This window comes from Zeugodacus cucurbitae, chromosome 5, assembly GCF_028554725.1.
Source record: "Zeugodacus cucurbitae isolate PBARC_wt_2022May chromosome 5, idZeuCucr1.2, whole genome shotgun sequence".
NCBI classification, from domain to species: domain Eukaryota; kingdom Metazoa; phylum Arthropoda; class Insecta; order Diptera; family Tephritidae; genus Zeugodacus; species Zeugodacus cucurbitae.
This window is the reverse complement of record NC_071670.1, coordinates 71,399,710-71,422,611: the sequence shown is the minus strand read 5'-3', so window position 1 is coordinate 71,422,611 and position 22,902 is coordinate 71,399,710. Positions and strand designations below refer to the sequence as shown.

Genomic DNA, 22,902 nt, shown 5'->3' with positions numbered 1-22,902 from the left:
CTAAAGCGTTCGCCTTCTGACTCATTACATCAAACATTTGCGTATACAACTGATAAAATACATTTGAACATTGTCAAATCGAACAGCACTCACTCTCCTAACTGGCTATTGAAGTATTTTAAGCTCAACTCAAGCTTTATGAAACTGAATTATACAGATCAAACTTTAACTGATACTGCCTTATAATCCTTCCAATTATTCAACCCAAACTTGTATTGGAATTAGGAACGCACTCTCGTTCGCCTAAAGTAAAGTTTTCGTAAGTTATAACAACAAATTGCTATCGAGATATTCTCGAAAAAACAATAACTGTATTCTAATATTTAAAAAACGTGCCAAAAAATGACAATAGCGAAGAGAGCAGCTACCCGGCTTCAATATTGCACAGACCCACTCACCTACTCGGCAGTGAATATTCAATGGAAGAGTCGGTGGCTCGCACAAACCGAACTGTTTTGGGAGGTGACACGACGCGATCCGACGTTTGCGAACATTAAGCTTGGCTTAAACGGTTTGTTGCGAACCGTTGTAACTTCAGTTGATCTTGGATTCGCGGTTCGTACGGTCGGTTGCGCAGAAGACCCACTCACATGTACGGCGGTAATACTCGCACACACTGAATGACCGTTGGATTTCTGAAAGGAAACGCAAATAATTGTTTAGAATTCGGTTTGTGTTGTTTGAAAATTTCGATTTGGAAGTGACTGAATTCGGAAGTGAAGAAAATTCCATTGAGCGAACAGCGACAGTAGTGCAAATAAAACGAAAAATTACGTGTGATTCGTTTGTGAATATTTAAAGTAATTAATTATAGTGAATAACTGTACATTAGTTGTTCAATTTGTTTATTTAATCTGGTCACATACAACGTGAAGAGCATGCCTGGGCCAAGGCGAATAATGTGCATATTATACACGCTGTTGCTATGCATCCTTGTAAGCGGCAGCACAGTAGACTTAAATCCTTCGCAAACCGAAAAGCCTACAGCAAATGATCGCTTAGATTGGTCGGTTGAAAACTATAGTAATGCTGAGCATATCGGAAATGCGTTGAGTCCTCGCTTAAAGGACGAACCGGTTGTGATGACACCTAGCGAACTGCATTTATTCCTCGATAGTCTTGGAAAAGTTGAGGGCGCACAGTGTCGAGATGATTTAAATAGCACGCTTTGGGGCATTTTAAGTGGCCGACGATGGGCCGTTGCAAGTAAGTGTCTCTTGTTGGCCTTAGGTCGCGGTGCAATCCTCAATATATAATGTAATCTAAGTGTCTCTTGTAGTAATGAAGTACTGAATAGTAATATGTTATACTATATAGGTATATATCTATATCCGTATGTCTAAAAATAATCAAATTTGGTTTTTCTGCAGACGTGTATGTAAATTGCTTTTACAATACAAGCCATGCTTCATATTATTCTGGAAAACCCACTTTTATAATTTTTGCAAAAAACCCAAGTTCAATTCTTTTCGTCTATCCCACTTACGCCACTCGCCCAATGAAACGCGCTCAAAATATTAATCAAGAATTTTTGGCGCTTTTAGACATTGCGGATACACAGATACATAAGCAAAATATATATTTTCGGTTATACATACATAAATACGTCGAAGAATAGTTTTTAAAGAATTTTTCGGTTAACAAATGGACAGTTACATGCCGCCTCATACATAATTCATGCATATAGCATCCCAATTCAGCCAAACAGTTCCATATAGTACTTGGTTAGTCATGTTTTAATGTTAGTACTTATTGAGAATTAAAAGCGGTCCCACAGGCTCTCGAGTTGATGAGCCTACAAAAGGAAGCATATGAAATGAACTAGTCTACACTTCCCCATATTTAACAGATACGTTTGTCCCTCATATTCCCCAACACTCTGATTGGAGCTGCTAAAATATTGATATTGAGTGTGATTTCAACACGCATGTCTCCAGCTAAGTATTTAAACAGCATTTCCGAACACCGGCACTCAAGGTATACTTGGCGAAAATTACAACTAGAAAGTGCTAATGTACACAGTTCTACACATATATGTACTTATAGACGACAATACACTGTTTACTTACCAAAAACACATAAAGTGAAAAATCTTTGCCCACAGCTAAGAGGGAAATAGTTAAGCAAACAATTTAACGAACAAACAATGGAAATTTATTTAAAGGAAATCAATATATATATATAGTATATCCGTTATACAGTTAATTTGTATACATATGAAGTAGATACTTCTACTTTTTAAAGGGTGTTTAAATGGGTATTCAATTGATCCCAACTTGAAATTTGAAGCTCATGATGACGAAGCTGTAGCTGTCGTACACGTGCACATGTATTTATCTTTCGATTAACACACAGTTTCGTTAGAAGCTTCATCTCACCGGATGTTCGAAAGGCATTCAATTGTTTTCAGAAACAATAATCACTTTCATTATTTGAATTTGAGTATGTGAAGTTACCCCGTAGTGGTTAGAACTGATGAGAACCCCAACAACTGCCGTTTACTAGCCATTGAATTTAATTGAAATAACTCATTAACAAATCGATTCATAATTGTTTCGAGTCTGATCATCTTCAGACTAGTTCGATTTTACTTAGGAATTTCTAGTTTACAACTAGTCTTTTCCGACTAGTTTGCAATTGTTTTTGCCGGGTACCGAGATATTTGCAGTTGTTGTACAAATTGAGACAGATGATTTTGGATGTGCATTTAAAATTCTGAAATGAAATTAATTAGAGGCAACAGTCTGTGTTAAGCATACGCAAATACTAAGACTTCCTGTCGTTGCTTACTCTATGGATCAACAATTATAACTTAAACATGTCATAAATGGATACAAATGAGAATGTAAACATGAAGGTGTTAAATTTATTATGCGCTGTATATATACTCGGATGCAATATAATATGCAATGAGTATAATCAGTTTGTTTCTTTAATACAATTGCTTATTCAATCATTTCTCGGGGTATAGCCTCTCTTATATAAATAAGATAAAAATGGCTCCCCTGTTCCAATATGTAAAGGATTGATATGAACATTTTGTTCAAATATTCAAGGTGTGTTCAGAAAATAACGGGAATTTTAAAATTACGTGGGTCCAATTGTAAAAAAAAATACAGTAAACAAGTAAGGAAAGACTAAGTTCGGGTGCAACCGAACATTTTATACTCTCGCAATTTATTTAGAGATTTACCTATATTTTCGGTGAAAAATTACTCTTAGGCACTGAGTTCTTCATGTTGGATATCGGGGGCCTTGAAAATTCATGGTTCGATTTTGACAATTTTTCCACAAGTGATGTCACAGCTCAAATACAGTATTTGTGTAAAGTTTTATTTCGCTATCTTTATCGGTTCCTTATGTATACATTATAAAGTGAACGAATCAGAAGGATTCAAAATTGAGTTATATGGGAAGTAGACGTAGTTATGAACCGATTTCGCCCATATTCCACCAGTGTCATCAGGGTGTCAAGAAAATATTATATACCGAATTTCATTGAAATCAGTCGAGTAGTTCTTGAGATATGGTTTTTGACCCATAAGTGGGCGACGCCACGCCCATTTTCCATTTTGTAAAAAAATCTCAGTGCAGCTTCCTTCTTGTGTGTTTCTAATGTTTCTCGTTAGTGAGTTAACGCACTTTTAGTCATTTTCAACCTAACCTTTGTATGGGAGGTGGGCGTGGTTATTATCCAATTTCTTTCATTTTTTCACTGTATAAGGAAACGGATAAAAGAAACGACTGCAGAAAGTTTAGTTTATATAGCTTTATTGATTTGCAAGATATATACAAAAAACCTAATTGGGGGCGGCCCACTATTCCAAAAAAAAAACATTCAAATGTGCCCCTCCCTAATGCGATCGTATGTTCCAAATTTTATTTTCATAACTTTATTTATGGCTTAGTTATAGCTCTTTATGTGTTTTTGGTTATCGCCATTTTGTGGGCGTGGCAGTGGTCCGATTCCGCCCATTTTCGAACTTAACCTTCTTATGGTGCCAAGGAACACGTGTTCCAAGTTTCATTAAGATATCTCAATTTTTACTCAAGTTACAGCTTGCACGAACGGACAGACATACATCCGGATTTGAACTTTACTCGTCACTCGTTTAATTTTAGGACATACAAACAACCGTTATGTGGACAAAACTATAATACTCTCTTAGCAACTTTTGTTGCGAGAGTATAAAAATCATACGGTGATCACATTTTCAGCTGTAAGTCCCCACTAAGGTTAGACATTTTTTTATGAGCTAGGCGATTTTCGTTTGTTAAAAGTTCACATTTCCTTGCTTATTCGTAAATTCTTAGCCAAATACAAAACTGTACGATGCCCCAGCCTCCATATTTGTCATTAAAGCATACGAGAAAACGTTGAAAGAGCCAAAGGCTATAAAAAAACACAAGTTTGAGAAATGTTTCGACGATCGGAAGAAGTGCAATTTAACTGTAATTAAAAAAAATCCCTTTTTTAACACATCGTACATTTGGAGGTTCAACTTAAACCCTTGTCTTCGTTGGACGATTTCATTATACATATGCACATATATTTTTTATACGCATGCAGGGAAGTGAATTATAAAATAGGTTTATCTGAGCGTGTCATCAAGCTATTAAGACATAATACAATTGAAGCAGAGCGTAACCAAGCGTCGTTTAACTTTATATGATGGATAGTAAGTGCATATGTAAACTCAAATATAATAAGTAAACTATGTATCCTACTGGCCTTGTCGTATGAGCGATTGACCTGTATTCATAATATGCATACATACATACATATTTACATTTTATATCGTATGTTTATGCGCTGCTGCTAACTAATACTACCATTATGAAGGCCAAATTGATCATCTTCATCTAATTATTTAAGCCTACATACCAAATCCAAAACTATTAGTCAATTATATTAATAAGTATTACAAACAAACATACACACATACTTTAGCGTATGTACATTTGTATGTAAAGGCGCAACCGACAACTAGAGCACATTGAGTCCACGCACTAAATGTCTTTCTTCACTGAGCAACTAACGCTGGCACACGAGTACGGGTACGAGTACTTGTTTTGTGTATGAGAAACCGTTAAAGATTTCGACGCTTGATGCGAACGAAGAGTCAAACGCCAAAGACGGTAGCGAAATACGTGTGAATTATGACAAAAAGCTTAATGCAGAAGTTAAACGCCAAGCGCAGCTCATCTAAATAAGCACACAAGTTAGTTATGCATAAACAACAATAACAATAAAACCAAATATTACCTCTATTTAAATATGTAAATATGTCTTCGTTCAAAGTATGTCTGTACGTAAATGACGTGCATTGGGTAATCACACCATTTAGAATTGCACTAATGTGTTCTACGTCGTGCCTCATGCCATCATGTAATATTTGTTTTTGTTGCGCCGCGTCGTTGGGCCGCTGCGGTCAAAGCCACGTTCACACTGCAGCAAAAATGTAAATAAACGCAATTAATTACTAATATTTACTAAATCGGTAGTAAGTTTGTAATGAAATGCATGCGCTCGCCGTCTGCATGTTTACAAACAATCGAAGGAGAGCACACGCATCTGTGTCCACACCAGTTCCTATTCACACACACACACTCACTCACACACAAAGATCTACATACGTATATGAGGATTTAAGAGTTCGGAAGAAAGCAATTTGGGAATTTGTACAGCTTAGTATTTATTTATACGATGAATAGCCACAAAAGTGTTGATTAACGTTCTTGAGATTCGGGCGAAAAAATTGAAACTGGTTTTCCCGCATTCGGCAGTCAAGCGATGTGAACTCACTATTGACAAAGCTCATTACAAATGTATGCACAATTCAAATATACTTTTGCGTACATATGTATGTACATATAATACTAGCATTGCACAGGGAGGCTTATCAACTCTTTATGAAAACTATTTAATATCAAAGCCATTATTAAATATTTCCATCCCTTCAAGAACCCCAGTCTCTGGAAAGTCTCTGCAATAGTGCAAGGAGGCAACCAGCTTCTAAAGTTAGGTGAGGATTTGTGATCCGTTATATTCTTCATAGCTCGGAACTATTAATGATTCCAACTCGACTTCTTCCAAACAGCACTGCTAACTTGCGTCTAGCAGGATCTCTGATCTCACCGCTTATATAGCTATTGGGCAGTGTCCATTAAGCACACCTATCTACCTACAGATCGACACTTTACGCTTCACTGCGGGTCAGAAACCTCGCAACTGCACAGGTTCTGGGTGATGTCCAGCACAGGTTCAGGGGAGCTCATGCGATGTCTGTGCTCAAGTGGACCACGGGCTACCAACACGCTCCTATTCCGATGTAAATTATTCTAGGATATCCGCTCGTGCATGTTAGTCCGGTTTGCAGCGATTCCGCAGTGACCGGGTACACACTCAAGTCGGATAGCAAAGTAGCAGGAAGCTATAGATAATACCTAAGTATTAAATGCTCACTTGTATAACCAGCTGATCTTGCTTTCAAGATCAGTAATCAGTAAATTGAAGCAACAACAAATTGTTAATGAAAATTTCCATAAGTGTTATATGGAATATTTGATTTGCAAAACAATAAATTTCTTTGAGTTGTATACTTTGAATCATCACATCTGCTTCCGTTTTGAGTGTCTCCAAATGCCGGTATACATATATGTATGTACATGCATATATGAACATACATATATAAGAAATTTGCAAGACAAAAACTTTTCCATATCCTGAACTAAGGCTGTAAAGCCATTTCTATTTTTTTCGAAACAACTTTCGATAGCTTCCAAGCATGACGAAGCGGCTTCGTAACTATGCTCATGTTAAATATTTACTAGCGTATTTGACGTATGTATTATACATATGTATGTTGTTGTTGTTGGAATTGTGTTTTTGTGCTTATTTTTTACGTGGCATGAATTTGGATTGAATCATTTTCATAGTCACACTTGCGCATGCGCAATTCCATTTACTCTAATAAGTGTCAGCAGCACTGCTTCGCGTGGCTGACAGACGCCGCTCTGGGTCTATTTACAGTCGGGCAGATGCCGCCACAAGAACACAACACTTGTCCTCAAAATGAGTGTGCATGTGCCCACATAACGCGACTACGCCTTCAGTACACAAAGTGTGTTTTCTATTGCTGAATACATTTTTCCTGTGTGTACGAACATCTCATACTAATAGAATTCATATTAAGATGCAATTAATGTAATATTAGCGTATTTTCTTATTTTTAAACTCTAGCATATTATCGCAGGGAGTAAAATAGTTTTGTGCCGCTACTCATTACGCCTACAAAACAATGTTACTTGATATTACAATACAAGTGTTATAGCTTTGTGGGCATTACAGGGGAAGTGTACATATTGTACTTAGATATATACAATGATTTGAACATGACTTGCATTTCATCGTCTAAAGCTACAACGTGAAAACAGAATAAAAAACAAAAAATAAACTTAAAATTCTCTAATAGAGCTAATAGGTCTGTGTAGGGGTCTCTTAATGTGTAGAATAATGTGAGTTGTACGACACCCGGATCCGATAATAAATACCCCTGATGTACCCAATCAGATCAGATCATACTTACTTTTCTTATAGTATACATCGTTCAGTGTTCAGTGACATATTTTTATAGTCGATTTTTGTAGATATCTTGAAATATTTCACACTGCTTTAAATTGGTACGCATGGGGAGAGTATCTGGTGTTCATGTGCGTTCGAATTTTTCCCTTCCTTACTTGCTGTTATTGCGTTTATTATGAACCAAATGTTAGGTAATACGACGTACGAAGATCACAATACGAAACACGTAACCTGTTGACGATTTATTGTGAGGAGAAATATAAAAAAATTTACTTCAAATTTATAAATATTTAATATTGTATATTATATATTTGATTTGCAAATGCAAATGTTTATTGCGTGATAAGACAACAATTTTTTTGTACGGTTTAGTCAGGGAAAGTGTGAGTTTCAATATTAAGTCAGGGTTATTGACTTAAAAATATTGTAAACAAATTGTTGAGTTTATATTTAATAGAAAACCACTGCATGGAATATTTTTAACAAACTTCGTCAGTTCGCTTGCATCCCTACTTACTTGGACCTTGAAATCGATGATCGTACGCTGCAGGCTAATTATTAAGTATTGAACGTCCGTATCAATGGCTTCTGGCTACTTTGGCGTCCAACTTGGGTTGGTACCCGGTTACTCCGGAATTGTTGGAAACTGCAAAACTAGCTTGTACGATTGGATATCCAAGAAACTTTAATAGTGGAATAGTATTAGGTTGGTGGACTTACAAACATCGCATGAGCTCCCCAAGCGCTGGACATCAACCAGCATCTTCAGCAAGGTTCAATTCAAAGTGAAACCCAAGTTAATCTCTTTGTCGAAGTCTCGAGTGCTCAAGTCCAAGTAAGATCTTCGTGTATATATAGAGATCTGCCTAATAATTATACCTAACATAATTACTGGAATAAAACCAAAATCAGAACATCTCTAAATCCAATGAAAATTTAATGATCCCTACTATGTTTGTTTTGATCACCACCGGATAGCTTGAACATAATATTGTCTACGGCATATATATATAATAATATCCAAACTTACTTGCTTGCTACTTACCGTGGATTTATCAGATAAAAAGTAAGATATAATGAAGCAAAGAAATCATGTTGACATCGGGATTGCTATAAATTATATCGATTTATTTAAAAACTTTGAAAATTAAAATATATATTTATTTCAAAATTAATATTGGATATTTTCATTCCTTTGCAGTATACGATGCAATGACCAAATCTGCAATCGGCGTTAATACTGGCCTTCTGCACCAATTCGGACATTTCGATGAATGCTTAGACCAACAACAATATCAGACAAATGCGAACGAAGACGAACCCACTGAGCTGATAGTGCGATCCCAATACTGTCTGGTAGATGTACAAATGGATGGATTTACGATGCAAACGGTGGCGAGCCGACAAAAAGAGGTGACAAACCCACTTAAATACCCACATATTGTATATACATATTATCACTATTTTCAACAAATATGCATTACGGCATTAATCGATGAATACAAAGTGCGTAATTATGCTTAACGGAGTGTCATTAAATATCCATGTGCTTATGTAGTATATATAAACGCAATTCTGATAATCGGCTGAGGTTACTAAACGTAATTGATTGAATTTGCGAGCATTTAAATACATATTTACATTTGACTTTAGCGCCAAATACGAATATCAAAAGAATCGGTGCTCTTTTAGCTAATTCAGAGTTATGTAATTCATACATAGACAAGTTGGTTTAAATTATAATAGTTAGTATATTTTTGGACAATGAACAAAATTACGTTTTTGCGCGTATTTACCGTTGTTAAGCGTACCTTAGTAGGGTCCGCTTTAGGCACCTCGAAATTCCGTTTCGTTGTGTTCTTCACGTTTTATTTATTTTTAAAACACTGTGCGTTTCGCTGCGTCTATGGAATACTAATGAGCTGATATGACTATTAAGTATGGATTCGATATGCCGCACGGGTCTTTGGCAACGCACATTTATGATAAGTCGAAGGTAAATGGTGTAAAGTTCTTGAAGCATAAATGTGCTCGCTTTTTTGGTGGACAACTGTACACAGAATGTACATATGTATGTATGTATGTATAGTAAGTATCATGAAAAGATAAAAAAAAACGGAATCTATCTATGGATTAATTATAGAGATTTAATGTGAGATTAAGACAGAATCCACATAAAGTATCATAACAGCTCGATTTTATAGTTGAGATAGCCTGACAACTATACAAAACAACTTAGCTAATAACCGTTATTTAGCTCTTGCTCTGTTAAATTCCTTCAACCCTTTTCCGTAAGTTTGTAAAGATAAAAAATCAAGATTAATTCAAATGCTGCTGTTATTTTCACTGCCACTGTAACCGTGCGCAATTTTTGTGTGTTCTTTCATTTATTTTAATTCTTTTTATCTGCTGCGAATATTCGAGAACAATTCCTAATACGTGTGCCGTCTAATGAAGTTGTGTTTCAGATTGTAATCGCATTCTACTTCTGACTTTTGTTTTTGTTTTGCTCATTTTAGAAATCAAAATTATACGCAATTGCTTAACATTTTAAGCATACGAAGATAATTCCACGACTACTCTGATTAATATCATTTCGAATTTCTAACTGACAAAAATGTTAATATGTATGTATGTATACTTTCGTATCAAAATTATTACAGTTATTGTCACATTAACATCAACAGACAATCTTCATGTGTCTTATTATGAAGACTAAGCAATTATTTTGACAAAAAAGTAGGAATATTCATCCAACTAGGTTAGGTCCATAACTTGCATTTTAATGCCAATGCTTTGACAAAAAGTAGATTTTGTTTAAAAAATATTGGAGATCTTTGGTTGACATCTTGAAAAATATAATAGATTCGGAAGACTTATAGATGAAGTAATAAAGGGGTTGAAAAACCACGAGTTCATGTCTGGTGTATACATGCTTTGGCAAAACCGAAGTCCGGCCACATAACCAATGACATGAATATCAATCGCTTAAGGCAGTAGTCTGCTTTAGAAGCGTTTTTTTAACAATTTTGTTTGAAAGGGAAGGAAATGATAATGCAGTAAACGGAATTTTAAGACGATAGTGTACTATATTTAAGGCTTAAAAAACAATGTTTATTATTAAAAAATATTGAAATTTTTTCAAAGTTGTAAGTATTTTTCTGGAGCGCCTGTAGTCTGCACTTGTAAATCGGTGCCGGTGATGGAGGTCGTGCGATGCATCTGAAACAGTCGGACCAATTTTTTTTTTAATTTTTATAAGTTTCTTTTCTTTATGAACTCAACAAATACCGAAGAAGTTATAAAATTCCAAATTTTTTCGAAGTTTGAAAAAGTCTTTTTTTGTCTAGTTCAAATAGAAGATAATTTAATACTGAAGCTAGATCACTTTGGTTTTTTTTTCGATCGGACATATATTCTTTTTGCTATCGCCGGCACCGTTTTCTAACACTTATGAAAATGAAAACTCGAGAAAACGCGCTTTAAAGTTTTCAGTATCCATTCGCACCTGCTCGACGCTCGGCCACTAAAACTGCTCTAGCTTCGAAAATATGTCGAATTGGCCTCTGGAATTTTGAAGACATATTCTTGGATAGTTTTGGAAGAGATTTAAAACAAAACAAAAAAATCGATTTTTTTGAAGCCTGTAAGCAGACTACTGCCTTAAGTGTGATGAAACACAAATTGACAATTTGACTTTTGAACTTTAAATTCCCTTTATTTTTGAATACACACCCTACGTTGGTAATAGGGATATTTTTTGTCACCTTTGTTGATTCCTGTGCTAGCTTAAACATTTCACCATAAACTGAGGAAGGCGTGGTTATGCATTTGGCCAGCACAGTCCATTTCGTCCATTTTGATAGTATAGGCGCTATGAGCAACCGTTTGATATGCTTTGCACTCTTGTGCAACCTTTCGATGAGATTATAAAAATGCAATCGTTTTCTGTGCGAAACGCCGATGGTTCATATGCAATTAACGGTACATTAACCGAACGCCGAACGCGGCCAATTGCTTTGCATTTCAAGGCAAAGCATTCTGTTTGTTATTTTTTTGCATGGGCGAAGGAAATTTAGCGCAAATAAGACCTTCAGTTACGTTTTGATTGCATTAGGTGTTTTTACGAGCTGTACCATTAAGCATTATAAACTTTATTGCAAATTTATGACAATTGACAATTGTGGATCTAATAGCGGCTTATTATAAATCGACGCCACGAACTAATGTCATCTTCATTGCTTTTGAACACAGGCCCTCAATCGTAATGGCGATGCAGTTGTTGTGGCCGTTTGGGGCGCTTGCATGCCCGCGTCTTGCCGATCCAACGACATCGCGTTATTTATGCAAAATTACCTGCAACGCCCCGTGTTAAGTGCCAACGAGACGGCTTGCCAGCTGAGCAGCCTTGGTGCAGCCACCGAGCTGTATGTCGACGGTGGAATGTTTGTTTATGCGTAAGTTGTTTGTTGTAATTGTGTTGCACGAGTGCAAGGAGTACACGACACTAATTGCTCAATCGCGAGTTTTTATTGATGTTTTTCACTTCTTGCAGTCTTGTGATATTTATATTTGTTTTGCTGGCCACGTTGAGCACTGCCTACCATGTCTACATGATCTACGCGTGTCGAAGCGCTGACGATGTGTCGAAACGCGCGATGCAACAACAAACACTGACAATCGCATTGCTCTCGTTCTCCATTATAGGTGGGTGTTGGACAATTATCTCCTCGACTTGTCAGTATACTATAATATATAAATTTGTAACTATTTGCAGAGAACACAAAGAAACTGTTTCAGGCGAGCAAAGATCAGATGGGCCTCAATTCGATTAACGGCATTAAAGCCATCGCAATGTTGCTGATACTGGCGGGGCATGCGCTGTCCTTCATCTACGGCAGTCCCACTTATAATGAAGCTTTTGTGGCGGAGGTAATGACGACGTGCATTGCTAATATGCTGATTGCACTGTACTGTTTATACCGTTAACTTTAAAGTGAACCTTGCAATCGCCTAGCCATTATTACCGTTTCCTTTTGTTATATTCACCGAATTGTTTTTTTTTTTTTATTTTAGCAAACGAAATACCCCACTTTTGCATTCCTCTACAACTCGGTGTTGTTCGTGGACACATTTCTGCTGCTGAGCGGCTTTCTGTTCTGCCGCATACTGTTGGTCGAGCTCGAGCGTCGTCGCGGTCGCATAAATCCGTTGATTTTGTACGCTGGTCGCTACATTCGTCTCACACCGGCCTACATGGCTATAATCGGCTTCTACATGACCTGGTTCCCGAGCATTGGCAGTGGCCCTCTATGGCGGGAACGCATCGTACGCGAGCAGGAGCGCTGTCAGGCTTCGTGGTGGCTCAACATTCTCTATGTGAATAATTACTTCAATACGGATAAGTTTGTAAGTGTTTTTATTATTTATTATTTTTAGAAATATTGTGCAGTATGATAATGAGTGAGTGCAAGCTCACAAATGTTGAAAGCGTTACACGCGCCGTATGAGTAACATTAGTCGTGTCCCGAAAACGGTGTGGTAGAAACCAAAATTCCTTAGACAGAATATAGGGTTTTAGGATCGAGTTTCGTTGGGTTAAGTTCAGTTTTGCGGCTGATTCCTTCGACGGATATCACACGAATCACACTTGCATAGTTGAGACCCGTGTAATACCAAATGTTTCTAGTTATGGATGAAAGGACCATCAAGTAGCATAGAGCTTTGAGCTCATCTTTAATTGTTTTCTAATCGACGTAGGTTTGATTTTGGTGCCTGCGGCATTTTAACAATTTAGACAAGAGAAAAACTCGAGAAGACAACATATACATATACCTTAACTTCTTTGATCTCCACATTTGCAGTGCATGTTCCAGTCGTGGTATTTGTCCGTGGACACGCAATTGTTCTTCATCGCGCCGATCTTCATCTACTTGCTGTACAAGATGCGAAAATGCGGCAAACATTTGCTGATAGCCACAGTCATTTGCACGACGCTCATACCATTTGTGGTCACATTTCTGCGACAATTGGATCCCACCTTACTGGTCTATGCCGAGTAAGTATAATACAAAACACTATCATTTTAATATTCTCTAATTGAGCCATATTCCTCGTGTTAAATTGCAGCGAATTGGTTGACTTAGCCAGCAATAATTACTACATTGGCTATTACATAAAAACACACATGCGCGCCTCGGCCTACTTCGTTGGTCTGCTGACTGGTTACTTGGTACATGTCATGCAGGAGAGAGGGTATATTTCGTAAAAAAAAATAAAATGTATGTAAAATAACCGTTTATTTGCAATTGCAGCAAGAAGCTACACACTGTCCTGGTGCGAGTCGCCTGGTTGATTTCCACTTTAATCGGCATCGCGACGCTGTTCTCTATTTGTCGCTTTTACCGTCGTCCCTATAATCAAATTGAGAGTCTCCTCTACGCCGGCCTACATAAACTGGGCTGGAACTTGTCAGTGGCTTGGTTGGTATTGGCTGCTACAACGGGTCATGCCGGTTGGCTGCAAAACCTCTTGAGTAGTCGCGTTTTTGCGCCCATCAGCCGGCTCACCTACTGCGCCTATCTATCGAACGGCATTGTCGAGTTGTATCATTCCTCCACCATCCGTTATGGCAGATATCAGTCTTTTGTGAATTTGGTAAGTAGAGAATTGCCAACAGTCGGAAATGGAATAACTTGAATATTTCTGTCTCTATATATTATAGGAGAACGATATGATCAGTCACACGGTGGACACATTCGCTTTGGCCTTCGTGCTTTGCCTGCTCTTTGAGTCGCCCATACATGCTCTCGAACGGATATTGCTGCGGCGTGCGGGCCGCCCAGAGAAACGCGCGCCATCAACGGAGAACCAAAGTCCCAGCACGTCGGAGGAGCAGGTGGCGTAGTTCCATACTCAAAATACCAAAATCAATGATTTTATTTTTAAAATGCTTTTAAATAGTATATATAATATGTAGTTAGACGCCCGTATATATGTATTATATAAATGTTTAGAATAGCGATTATGTTGATTTTACGAACATATATACGTACATAAATATCGGGGAGTAAGAGTCTATAGTGCAGTGTTGAATATTTCTAATACTTGTACATATATATTTAAGAAACTTGCCGCATTACTTCACAAAACAAATCTTCAGTTTGTCATTACAAAGTACAGCAGGTTGTATGGTATATATTCTTCCGCAGAAATATAAATTTTTTAATGTTTAGTACGTAACGTTAAAGTAACTTGTAAGTTTACATGGAAAAAATCGTTTCTGTAGAATAGGTTTTGATAAATGAAAATGTATTTAAACATATGTACACAGTTATAAGCAAATACATATATCTATGTGTAACAATTACAAAATTTTGAAATAATTTCGGATTCGTGTTTCGGTTCGCGTTGCCAATTGTTTGACTTATCGTCAGGTCGTTAATTACTGATACACTTCAAGTCAACTGGGATTCATTGCAATAGATTCAAGGAATAATTTTTCATGAAGTAGTAGATGCTTATGTTTCTTTCTTTCTGCCAATTTGTCATGTCATGTTACTGTAGCCACCTTCCAAACACCTGTCTTTGGTTCTTGTGTAATTTGGTTGCCCGATCCAGTTGAATCAAGACAATAGTTTCGCTGATCGTGTTGTCATTAAGCGATTCTAAGTAATTTCGAAAACAATTAGGGTTTCCAAAAATCTCTGCTCTATAAAAACGTCACTGCCTTTAAACTCACTATAAAATTATTCCCAAAAGTTCATAATCAAAATGAGCTTATTTCCATCAACTGTGCATGGTGTGCCTCTAATCATCACTGATACGTCGTTGCCTTCGTGTAGAGCTTTTTGCATCTTCCTCTACATTATCGTTGTTTAGTGGTCGCTTTTTTACTTCGTCTTCTTCAGTTATTTCCGTTTCCTTGTCATCAACGTCTTCATCCTCCGCTGCAACTTCATCCTCCTCGTCACTAGTATTCTTTACAACCAAATCTTCGGAAGCATCTTCAGTGGTCCAAATATCGGCTGCGTCATCTTGTGACAGTTTATGAGCTTCTTCATCGACCGCTGTTGGATCGCCTTCGCATTCATCTTCGACTTCAGCTTCAGCTTCGGAAATCTCAGCACCTGAACTGGGTTCAACCTCCTGATCATGCTCACTCTCTTGTCTTTCAATAAATAACCGATTTATTACAATCTTCCGCAAGTGTTGAGTTGGCACATCGATTAAAAAGGCCAACGCCACTCCACCTCCGATAATTACAGCTATCTCGTTGAAGTTCACCTAGGGAAGAAGGTTGTAATATTATTAAATGGCTTATCACTTTTTCTATATAAAATTAAGAGTCAGCTTTACCAAATCACTCAGGTGATATTTTCGTGGCTCGGTCACACTAGCAGTGTTGTAGATCACCACTACGTATGTCATCAATTGTATGGGGAACGTTATGCGAGAAAGGAACAAAATTGGTCTCATTGTGGTGAGAAACCGTAACACCGAGTTTTCATCCCTTGGGAACATAAATATGCACCAAGCTAACGCTAATCCAAGTACAAGTGGGCACCAAGCAGCATAAGAGGCCGCATCTCCAGCTGTGTAAATAAAATCACTGCGCATACCCACCGAAGGAGACCAGAAACACCACACCAAACTCAGTATAGCGCACAACCAACCAAAAGGCTTAAGTTCACTAGCGATTTCTAAAACGCCGGCTTGAGAACGGTGCAATAAACCGGTGCCGAGTCCAAGTAGATAGGGCGTTGCGCGACTTATAGGTGAAGAGAATAACATATTGGCTGTGCGGTAGAACTTGCTGATGCTTTAGAAAATAAAAAAAAACCGGAGTTAACTAAATGAAAAGTGTACTTTTCGAAGTCAAAGGCGAACTCACTTCATTCCGTGGAACAAGCTGACCGACAAGTATTCATGTTGGGTGCGGGAATAACGTGCAGCCACGGACATTACATGCAGAGCGCCGTAAATGTAGAAGGCTGCATCCGCATCGGTGTGGTAAAGCCACACAATTAACGGACCCAGTATATAGAGCTGTACTTCGAGAGCTAATTGTATGGTCATGGGTGAACACTAAAAGTTCAAAACGCTTGAACGCTTGGGAACAAAAGTTAATTAACACTCGAAATTTTCCACTCACTGTATCCTCAAAGTCGATTGCGTTCTGCACGCTGAAAAGGTTTCGCCACATTTGCTGCTCACACAACCGCGTGTTTTGTCCAACCAAGTTCGTCCAAAGCGGTGCGGCGCCAAGTCGTGGAAGCACGTGTGTTTGGAAGAGCAACACAACATATAAAGTTGGTAGATAACTAAGAAAGTGATATGAGTATAAGGAAAATGATATTAGATTAAACAACTCCGCGTAGAGGTGGCTCAGATTAATTATGTACCGTGATATTTTCAACGCAATACGCTTCAGTAATTGAATATGTGTCTTTTGCTCAATCTCCTCAGCCAATTGGTAAGCCACCAAGAAACCGCTTATCATTAAGAGTACATCCATATAGATCATTGGCGAACGGAATAGTATGCTCTGTGGTTGGTCCAAAGCTCGCACCAATTTATCTCGGTTGATGATGGGGAGATGACCGATCATTATGTATTTGAGGCAGACATAGAGCGCGAACGACGCACCCAATTTGAGAATGTTGAAGATTGGGAATTGTGTTTCGGAGTGATCACTGCGGAGCAATTCGACAAATGTGCGTTGTGGTGAGAAGGCGTTGACGATTTCTCTTAATAAAGCCATGAGTGACTGAAGCACTAAAAGTGAATGTAATTTATTGGCGATTCAATTCTTTTGTATTTAATTAGGTAACTTACAGTTAGCGGGTGATTCTTCCTGCTTGTCAACTTCAGAGTCCCGAGCTTCTTCGGTCTCCTCCGCCTCAGTAGTTGCTTCTGTATTATCCTCAGCGCTTTCAGTTTCAGCATTGGATTCGGTTTTGGGGGTATTCATTTTGTTAACCACCCAGTCTTTGATATTGCGGCAGTATTTATAAAAGAGTGAACCCAAGCACAGTGCTATGAGCCCACAAATGCAGGAACTAGATATAGGTACATAAAAGAAATATGAATATAATTAGCGTGGTGGAATACTAAACGCATATGAGAACTTGGCATACATTGTTGTGGTGAATTTCGAATCCTTTTTAATTAGTTTCATGAACTTAACATTCGATCGCGTGTAACAGTCATCATCGTCGACCTCTACGTGAAATTCCAAACCGGTTGTATTGTACGGTCTCAGGTTTGACTCAAGCATTTGTTGTACAATCTCGCCACTGCATAGATGCGGTATGCACACACCCCAGTTAGCGATGCTATAGCGTGGCACAAAATGACTGGGCTGTTAGGAAAGATTGGACTGAGTGAGTAATTTGGTAACTAACCAACAACAAATGTTGGATTATGAAGTCTACTTACATTTCCAAAGTGACTACCCCAGAGACCGCGCCCTTGTGCGAAATGTAGTGGTGCTCGAAGTTCCTTGGATGTAGTCTGTATTTCGATATGGGCTAGACAGTATTTACCGCGTATGCGCACCGGAATTTCCGGTGTTACCTTAACCACAGTCTTCACTTGCATACACTGTTCGAAGTCCCCGAATTGATTAATGTTGCCGCGCAACACTCCTGATGTAATTTTGCCAGTAGCATCCAACACTGCAACAAACATAAAATAGTGACTTGGAAAATCTTTTAATAATATAACAGATGAAAGTAAACCTACTCTGCAAGGTCCACAATTTATTGCCACGCAATTGTCTGTGGAAAATCTGCAATTGCTGTCTGCATTCGGTATTGTCCACTTGCGTAGGATTGGCGACAAAACTCGGTAGTGTGTGCAAAACGCTTTCGAAATTTTCCTGAGACATCACGGGCGATGCTTCATCTGAGGCTCTATCTTCTGTGGAAGCAGCCGATTGCTTGGGTTCGCGACCCCCTCTAGGCATGCGTATCGGCTTCTCTGGCTTACCAATGTTAAAGAGTGTATTGAAAGGCCAACGATTGAGGTAGGAAAGCCAAGTTTCCACATCTGCTTCCTCATTATCTACAGTTTCCTGGCTACCAACACTTTCGCTTCGCTTACTCAACCATTTTAACCAATAGATTATGCTGTTGGATGCTTCTGTTTTCTCAGTGGATTTGTCTTCTTCATTCGTTGTTTTCTCATTGCTGCTAGTCCCGCTCCCAAAGAGATTACCGAATAATGAGCTGAAAAAAGATTGTGACTCTTCACTTTTATTTGTATAGTCAGCAGAAGAGTCTCTCCGTTTTTTGCTAGGGGAAGAGCGCTTTTCTCCACTCGCCTTTGTCGCGGCGCTGTCAGTTCGGCGCTCCTTGTGAGCTGTTCGTGCGCGTTTGAATGGCAACTCTTCTGACTCAGTAGCTTGCTCGCTAACATCCATTGGCCGACTTGTGTCGCCGTCGTCATCATTTCTTTTATTATTTTCGTCAACATCATCATCGTTTCTGTCATCGCTGACACCTGCACTCTCGTCTTCGTCATCTTGTTCTACCACATCATCGAAGTGTACACGTTCAATTTTGTGAAATTTGAATTTCTTCTCAAAGGGACGCTTCCCTACTGATTTGATGGCATCTACTGTCGCTGCAACACTTCCACTCCTGGTAGCGCCGCCAAACTCGAATATTTCATACGAGGTATGTGGAAACACAAATAACACCAAAAGTGCACAAATCCACAAATTGTTTATACTAAACGTCGCGCTGATCAAAGGTGTTCGAAATGGACCGCGTCCATGCCCGTTACGATCAGACATGCTGAGCTATACGAAACAACACGATAGTGCGGCGCTAACACGAACATTTGCCAAACGCAGATGGCAGATGACAACCAAAATGATCTAATGGACGTACTTTCCGCTGGCACTAATATTCATATACCCTTACTTGCGTATATACGTACGTATGTATGTACACATAAGCTGATATGTTAGAATATGGAATTTCAAACTTCAAACCTTTTCGTACACTTATCAACTCCTTTACGTTTATGCGTAGCTATTACTTGAAATCGTACAGAACGCTTATAATATATCCCAGGAAAATGCAGTTATTTATGTTGTTCGTTCGCTGGCAAAATTTTCTAAAAATATGCACATCAATGCCGTTGATCTGCAGACTTCCACTCGCTGCTACGTGGTGTTCGTATCGAAATCTCTGAAGAGACTGAACTCAGTTGTGTAGAAAGTCGAAGACGCTTTTTGTATTTCTCCTGCGTCCATGTGAATATCGACCTCCGTGGCATTAATTCAAATTTGTGTGTGCTCATAATTTGTTTACAAGTCAATTGAGTATCAAGAGATTTATGCACGTGTCGCGTCATAAGAGAACTTTCAAGACTGAAGAGCGCTTGTATACATTTTCATACAAAACCATAACACATATTTCAAGAAATCTGAAGAATTTATTGTTATGTATCATGAGGCGTTTAACAAAGCAATAAAATAGTTTAAACGTTGCATACAGTGCAGGTAAAATGGAAAAATTTCAATTCAAACAAACCTTCTTAGCGAATAAGTTTTTCATTTCATTTCAACTTTAATAGAAGTCAATCAATAATAAACCAAAAACGTTCTTAATATTAACACAAAACTACATACGAGTATATACATAAATATCCAAAAACATACAACAAATAAATAAGTATTCCAATAATGTAGAAGTAAGCACAAGACTAAATGAAACACTCAATTGACCCCGAATGTCGTCTGAGTTGCTTCAATGCCAGATGTGGCATAATTAGTCGGCATATAAGCACCGCTAAATGCTACACTATATTGCTGAGGATGATCTTGAACTCCTTGCTCGATAGCATACATAGGTTGGGGTGGGAACGGTTGTTTTATGGACTTCGCGTATGAACATCCTGTAATCCATAACGGACGCTTTTTGAAACGTTGCGTTGGCTGGATATTGTGCATATTGTTGAATTGCACATGGTTGAGCGATTGATTCACCAGATAACGCGATTGTGTGACTGCAATGGGTAGCAGTTTGAGTGATATGAATCGTAGTTTTTCGTAACCATTATCGAATAAGCATACTGGATACGCACAATAAGGTCGACTAGGCAGGGTTGCATTTGTACCGGTCATTAAATAGCATAATGCCAGCACTATCTGTGTATCGTTGAGATTGTATTTTAATGGTGGTTTATTTCGGTATTTGGGCGCAATTGTGCCGAAAATGCGATAGCCAGAAACTACCAAGTTTGGTAGATATGTGGCAGTGCTGGGAATCTGAAAGCTCTCGTGATATGCTTGCAGTAGCAAATCCTCATCAATTGCAGCCAAATTGGCTATGGCCAAGCTCAGGTCGATGATCTCATTTAAATCGAAATGCATGTAATTGGGTACTTGATGAGATGCGATGAAGTTCACTGATTGCGAGTCATGTGTCACTATTCCCACTAAAAACAAACAATTTTAATATTGAAAAGTTACATACATACTACAATAACTTACAAAGGTGTGCATTGTCATTCTCTACAAAGAATAAGTAGTTGTAGTCGGGAAATGTGCCTATGGTTTCCAATAGAACACAGACCACCTCACACATCCGCGAATGTATGTCCACAAGTTCGTGGCACTGGAGTATGCAGAAAATAGCGCGTGCTATGCCAACGGCACTGCGCATCATAACCGCGCCGTACTGAAGATCTTCTTGTTTGAAAAAGGTACCGAAAATTATGACTGGTATTTGCCAGCAGTTGGCTATGCATTTCAGTCGAAGCATGGCATCAAAATCTGTCCTACACATACGATGCAAAGATTGTCTATTTGGATAAGGCGTTATTGTTTAAATTAGAGAAATCATAATTAATAAAAGTTCTCTTACTGCTCCGATGGTTTGGCCCATTCAATGCTGAGCCGCTGACCTTGTAAGATAGTGCCCTGTAACCCTTGCAAACACTTCTCAGCCGCCTCACGTGTTGTGAAATCAAAAAATGCGATTGTTCGCACCTTTGTAATTTTTCTTACCTCCTGGCGTGGTATGAATTGCACAAGCATATCCATAATGTCACGATTATTAACGCAAAGAGCCACATTTCGAACAAAAAGTGTTTTATTCTGCGCGAATAATTCGAAACACATAACTAGATATATATATATTATTTTTTTATTGTTTAACATACCGATTTTGACATATCCGTTTCGCGTTCAGTGTTTGCCCATACAACTTTCAAGTCACGGTTCCACAATCGAATAACACCTGGTGTTGTGCTTTTCTTCGCTTCTAAAGCTTCTAAGTGCGAAGGGAAGTGTATGACTACATGGCCGCGGTTCTTAGTTTCGTTGTTTGAGGCTTTGTTGTCTTGATTAAGAATTCCATCGTTTTCGCCGCGATCAAAAACATTTTTTTCAGCTGTATTGATGCTTTGGGAATATAAACGTTTCATAGTTGGAAAGACGGTGCGTAACTTTTCTTCGATTTCCTTTTCATCCAAACATTTCGGTATATTGCTCACAAATAAACAGCACTTTTCATACGATTGTAGAATCTCTAACTTACGATGCGGTGCAACATAAAAATGGTTCAACACTTCCATAGCACAATTTGCTTCTTCCTCAGTGGTGTACCGGACGTATGCGTAACCACGATTCGCCTAAGATATGTATGTATGTATTGCATTCTTATTGCATTCTTATTGCACATGTATTGAATTTAAATTTACTACCTGATTGAAATCCATTGGCAAACGCATTTCATATATTTGCCCAAAACGTAAAAATGGTTGTATTAGATGCTGTTCATCTATATTTCGTGGTATTCGACGCACAAATAGTTCGCAAGCACTTGATGGAGGAGGACCTTGCCAACCCTCTGGTGGACCAAGCACTTTACGTCCATTCATTTGCATGAGTGTAAACTGTTGATCCTGTTGTTGGCTACTGACGTAATTTTGCAAAGGTGGACTTGAAATCGGTGGGGAAGGTGTGTAATTACCACCATCAATCTGATCAGTCGCGACCGGTGTAGGGAGAGGGTAAATAAAATGTAGTGGAGTACACAATGTGGCACTTTTTCCAAGATATGAACCTTTTGCTGTAGTGTACTCCATTTGTGTAAACTTCTCCACTTCGGAACTGAAAACTAGTAAGTGAGTATTTGTTTTTTATTTTAACCAAAACAAATTGTTACATCAAACGTAGAACGAATTTAACACGTAAATATACGTTGAAAAGTGCTGCCAAGTCTATACATTATTTAAATTTATTTTCACTGTCCCGTTACTGCGCAATGTTGCCAATTAGTTCAGTTGAATAATTAACA

The 22,902-nt window shown here is 38.3% G+C and overlaps 3 protein-coding genes across 6 annotated transcripts; 1 reads left to right on the top strand and 2 right to left on the bottom strand.

Moving 5' to 3' along the window:
• Window positions 1-524: 524 nt before the first annotated feature.
• LOC105217693 (nose resistant to fluoxetine protein 6-like) lies at window positions 525-15,590 on the top strand. Of its 2 annotated transcripts, none has more exons than XM_011192827.3 (10): window positions 525-1,206; window positions 8,787-8,998; window positions 11,840-12,042; window positions 12,141-12,292; window positions 12,363-12,517; window positions 12,662-12,994; window positions 13,450-13,643; window positions 13,715-13,840; window positions 13,900-14,242; window positions 14,310-15,590. In XM_011192827.3, exons 1-10 carry the CDS (start codon window positions 879-881, stop codon window positions 14,490-14,492), a joined length of 2,229 nt encoding a protein of 742 aa, XP_011191129.2. In that variant the 5' UTR covers window positions 525-878; the 3' UTR covers window positions 14,493-15,590. The 2 variants fall into 2 exon arrangements, with proteins under 2 accessions (XP_011191129.2, XP_054087533.1); XM_054231558.1 differs by lacking the exon at window positions 525-1,206 and adding an exon at window positions 8,244-8,651.
• On the bottom strand, window positions 14,876-19,784 carry LOC105217694 (uncharacterized). Of its 2 annotated transcripts, XR_852005.3 has the most exons (10): window positions 18,332-19,784; window positions 18,026-18,264; window positions 17,725-17,948; window positions 17,423-17,646; window positions 16,990-17,362; window positions 16,740-16,908; window positions 16,479-16,672; window positions 15,944-16,406; window positions 15,327-15,871; window positions 14,876-15,252 (listed from the first exon to the last, which is right to left on the bottom strand). XR_852005.3 is itself a non-coding variant. In XM_011192829.3 (9 exons), the coding sequence occupies exons 1-9, from the start codon at window positions 19,383-19,385 to the stop codon at window positions 15,395-15,397; spliced, it is 3,417 nt and encodes a 1,138-aa protein (XP_011191131.2). In that variant the 5' UTR covers window positions 19,386-19,784; the 3' UTR covers window positions 14,876-15,394. The 2 variants fall into 2 exon arrangements, 1 of the variants encoding a protein (XP_011191131.2); XM_011192829.3 differs by having other exon boundaries at window positions 14,876-15,871.
• Window positions 19,603-22,845, bottom strand: LOC105217696 (uncharacterized). Of its 2 annotated transcripts, none has more exons than XM_054231559.1 (6): window positions 22,771-22,845; window positions 22,307-22,715; window positions 21,764-22,234; window positions 21,466-21,698; window positions 21,093-21,403; window positions 19,603-21,037 (listed from the first exon to the last, which is right to left on the bottom strand). In XM_054231559.1, exons 2-6 carry the CDS (start codon window positions 22,688-22,690, stop codon window positions 20,316-20,318), a joined length of 2,121 nt encoding a protein of 706 aa, XP_054087534.1. In that variant the 5' UTR covers window positions 22,691-22,715; window positions 22,771-22,845; the 3' UTR covers window positions 19,603-20,315. The 2 variants fall into 2 exon arrangements, with proteins under 2 accessions (XP_054087534.1, XP_054087535.1); XM_054231560.1 differs by having other exon boundaries at window positions 22,307-22,585; window positions 22,669-22,797.
• Window positions 22,846-22,902: the final 57 nt, after the last annotated feature.

Coding starts and splice junctions, on each gene's coding strand:
- LOC105217693 (XM_011192827.3), top strand. CDS start 879: ATGCCTGGGCCAAGGCGAATAATGTGCATATTATACACGCTGTTGCTA. Junction 8,999..11,839: donor TGGCGAGCCGACAAAAAGAG/GTGACAAACCCA, acceptor TTTTGAACACAG/GCCCTCAATCGTAATGGCGA. Junction 12,995..13,449: donor ACTTCAATACGGATAAGTTT/GTAAGTGTTTTT, acceptor CCACATTTGCAG/TGCATGTTCCAGTCGTGGTA.
- LOC105217696 (XM_054231559.1), bottom strand. CDS start 22,690: ATGGAGTACACTACAGCAAAAGGTTCATATCTTGGAAAAAGTGCCACA. Junction 22,235..22,306: donor TGCCAATGGATTTCAATCAG/GTAGTAAATTTA, acceptor TACATATCTTAG/GCGAATCGTGGTTACGCATA. Junction 21,699..21,763: donor AAACGGATATGTCAAAATCG/GTATGTTAAACA, acceptor TTATTCGCGCAG/AATAAAACACTTTTTGTTCG.
- LOC105217694 (XM_011192829.3), bottom strand. CDS start 19,385: ATGTCTGATCGTAACGGGCATGGACGCGGTCCATTTCGAACACCTTTG. Junction 18,265..18,331: donor TAAATTGTGGACCTTGCAGA/GTAGGTTTACTT, acceptor TGTTTGTTGCAG/TGTTGGATGCTACTGGCAAA. Junction 16,673..16,739: donor CAATCGACTTTGAGGATACA/GTGAGTGGAAAA, acceptor TTGAACTTTTAG/TGTTCACCCATGACCATACA.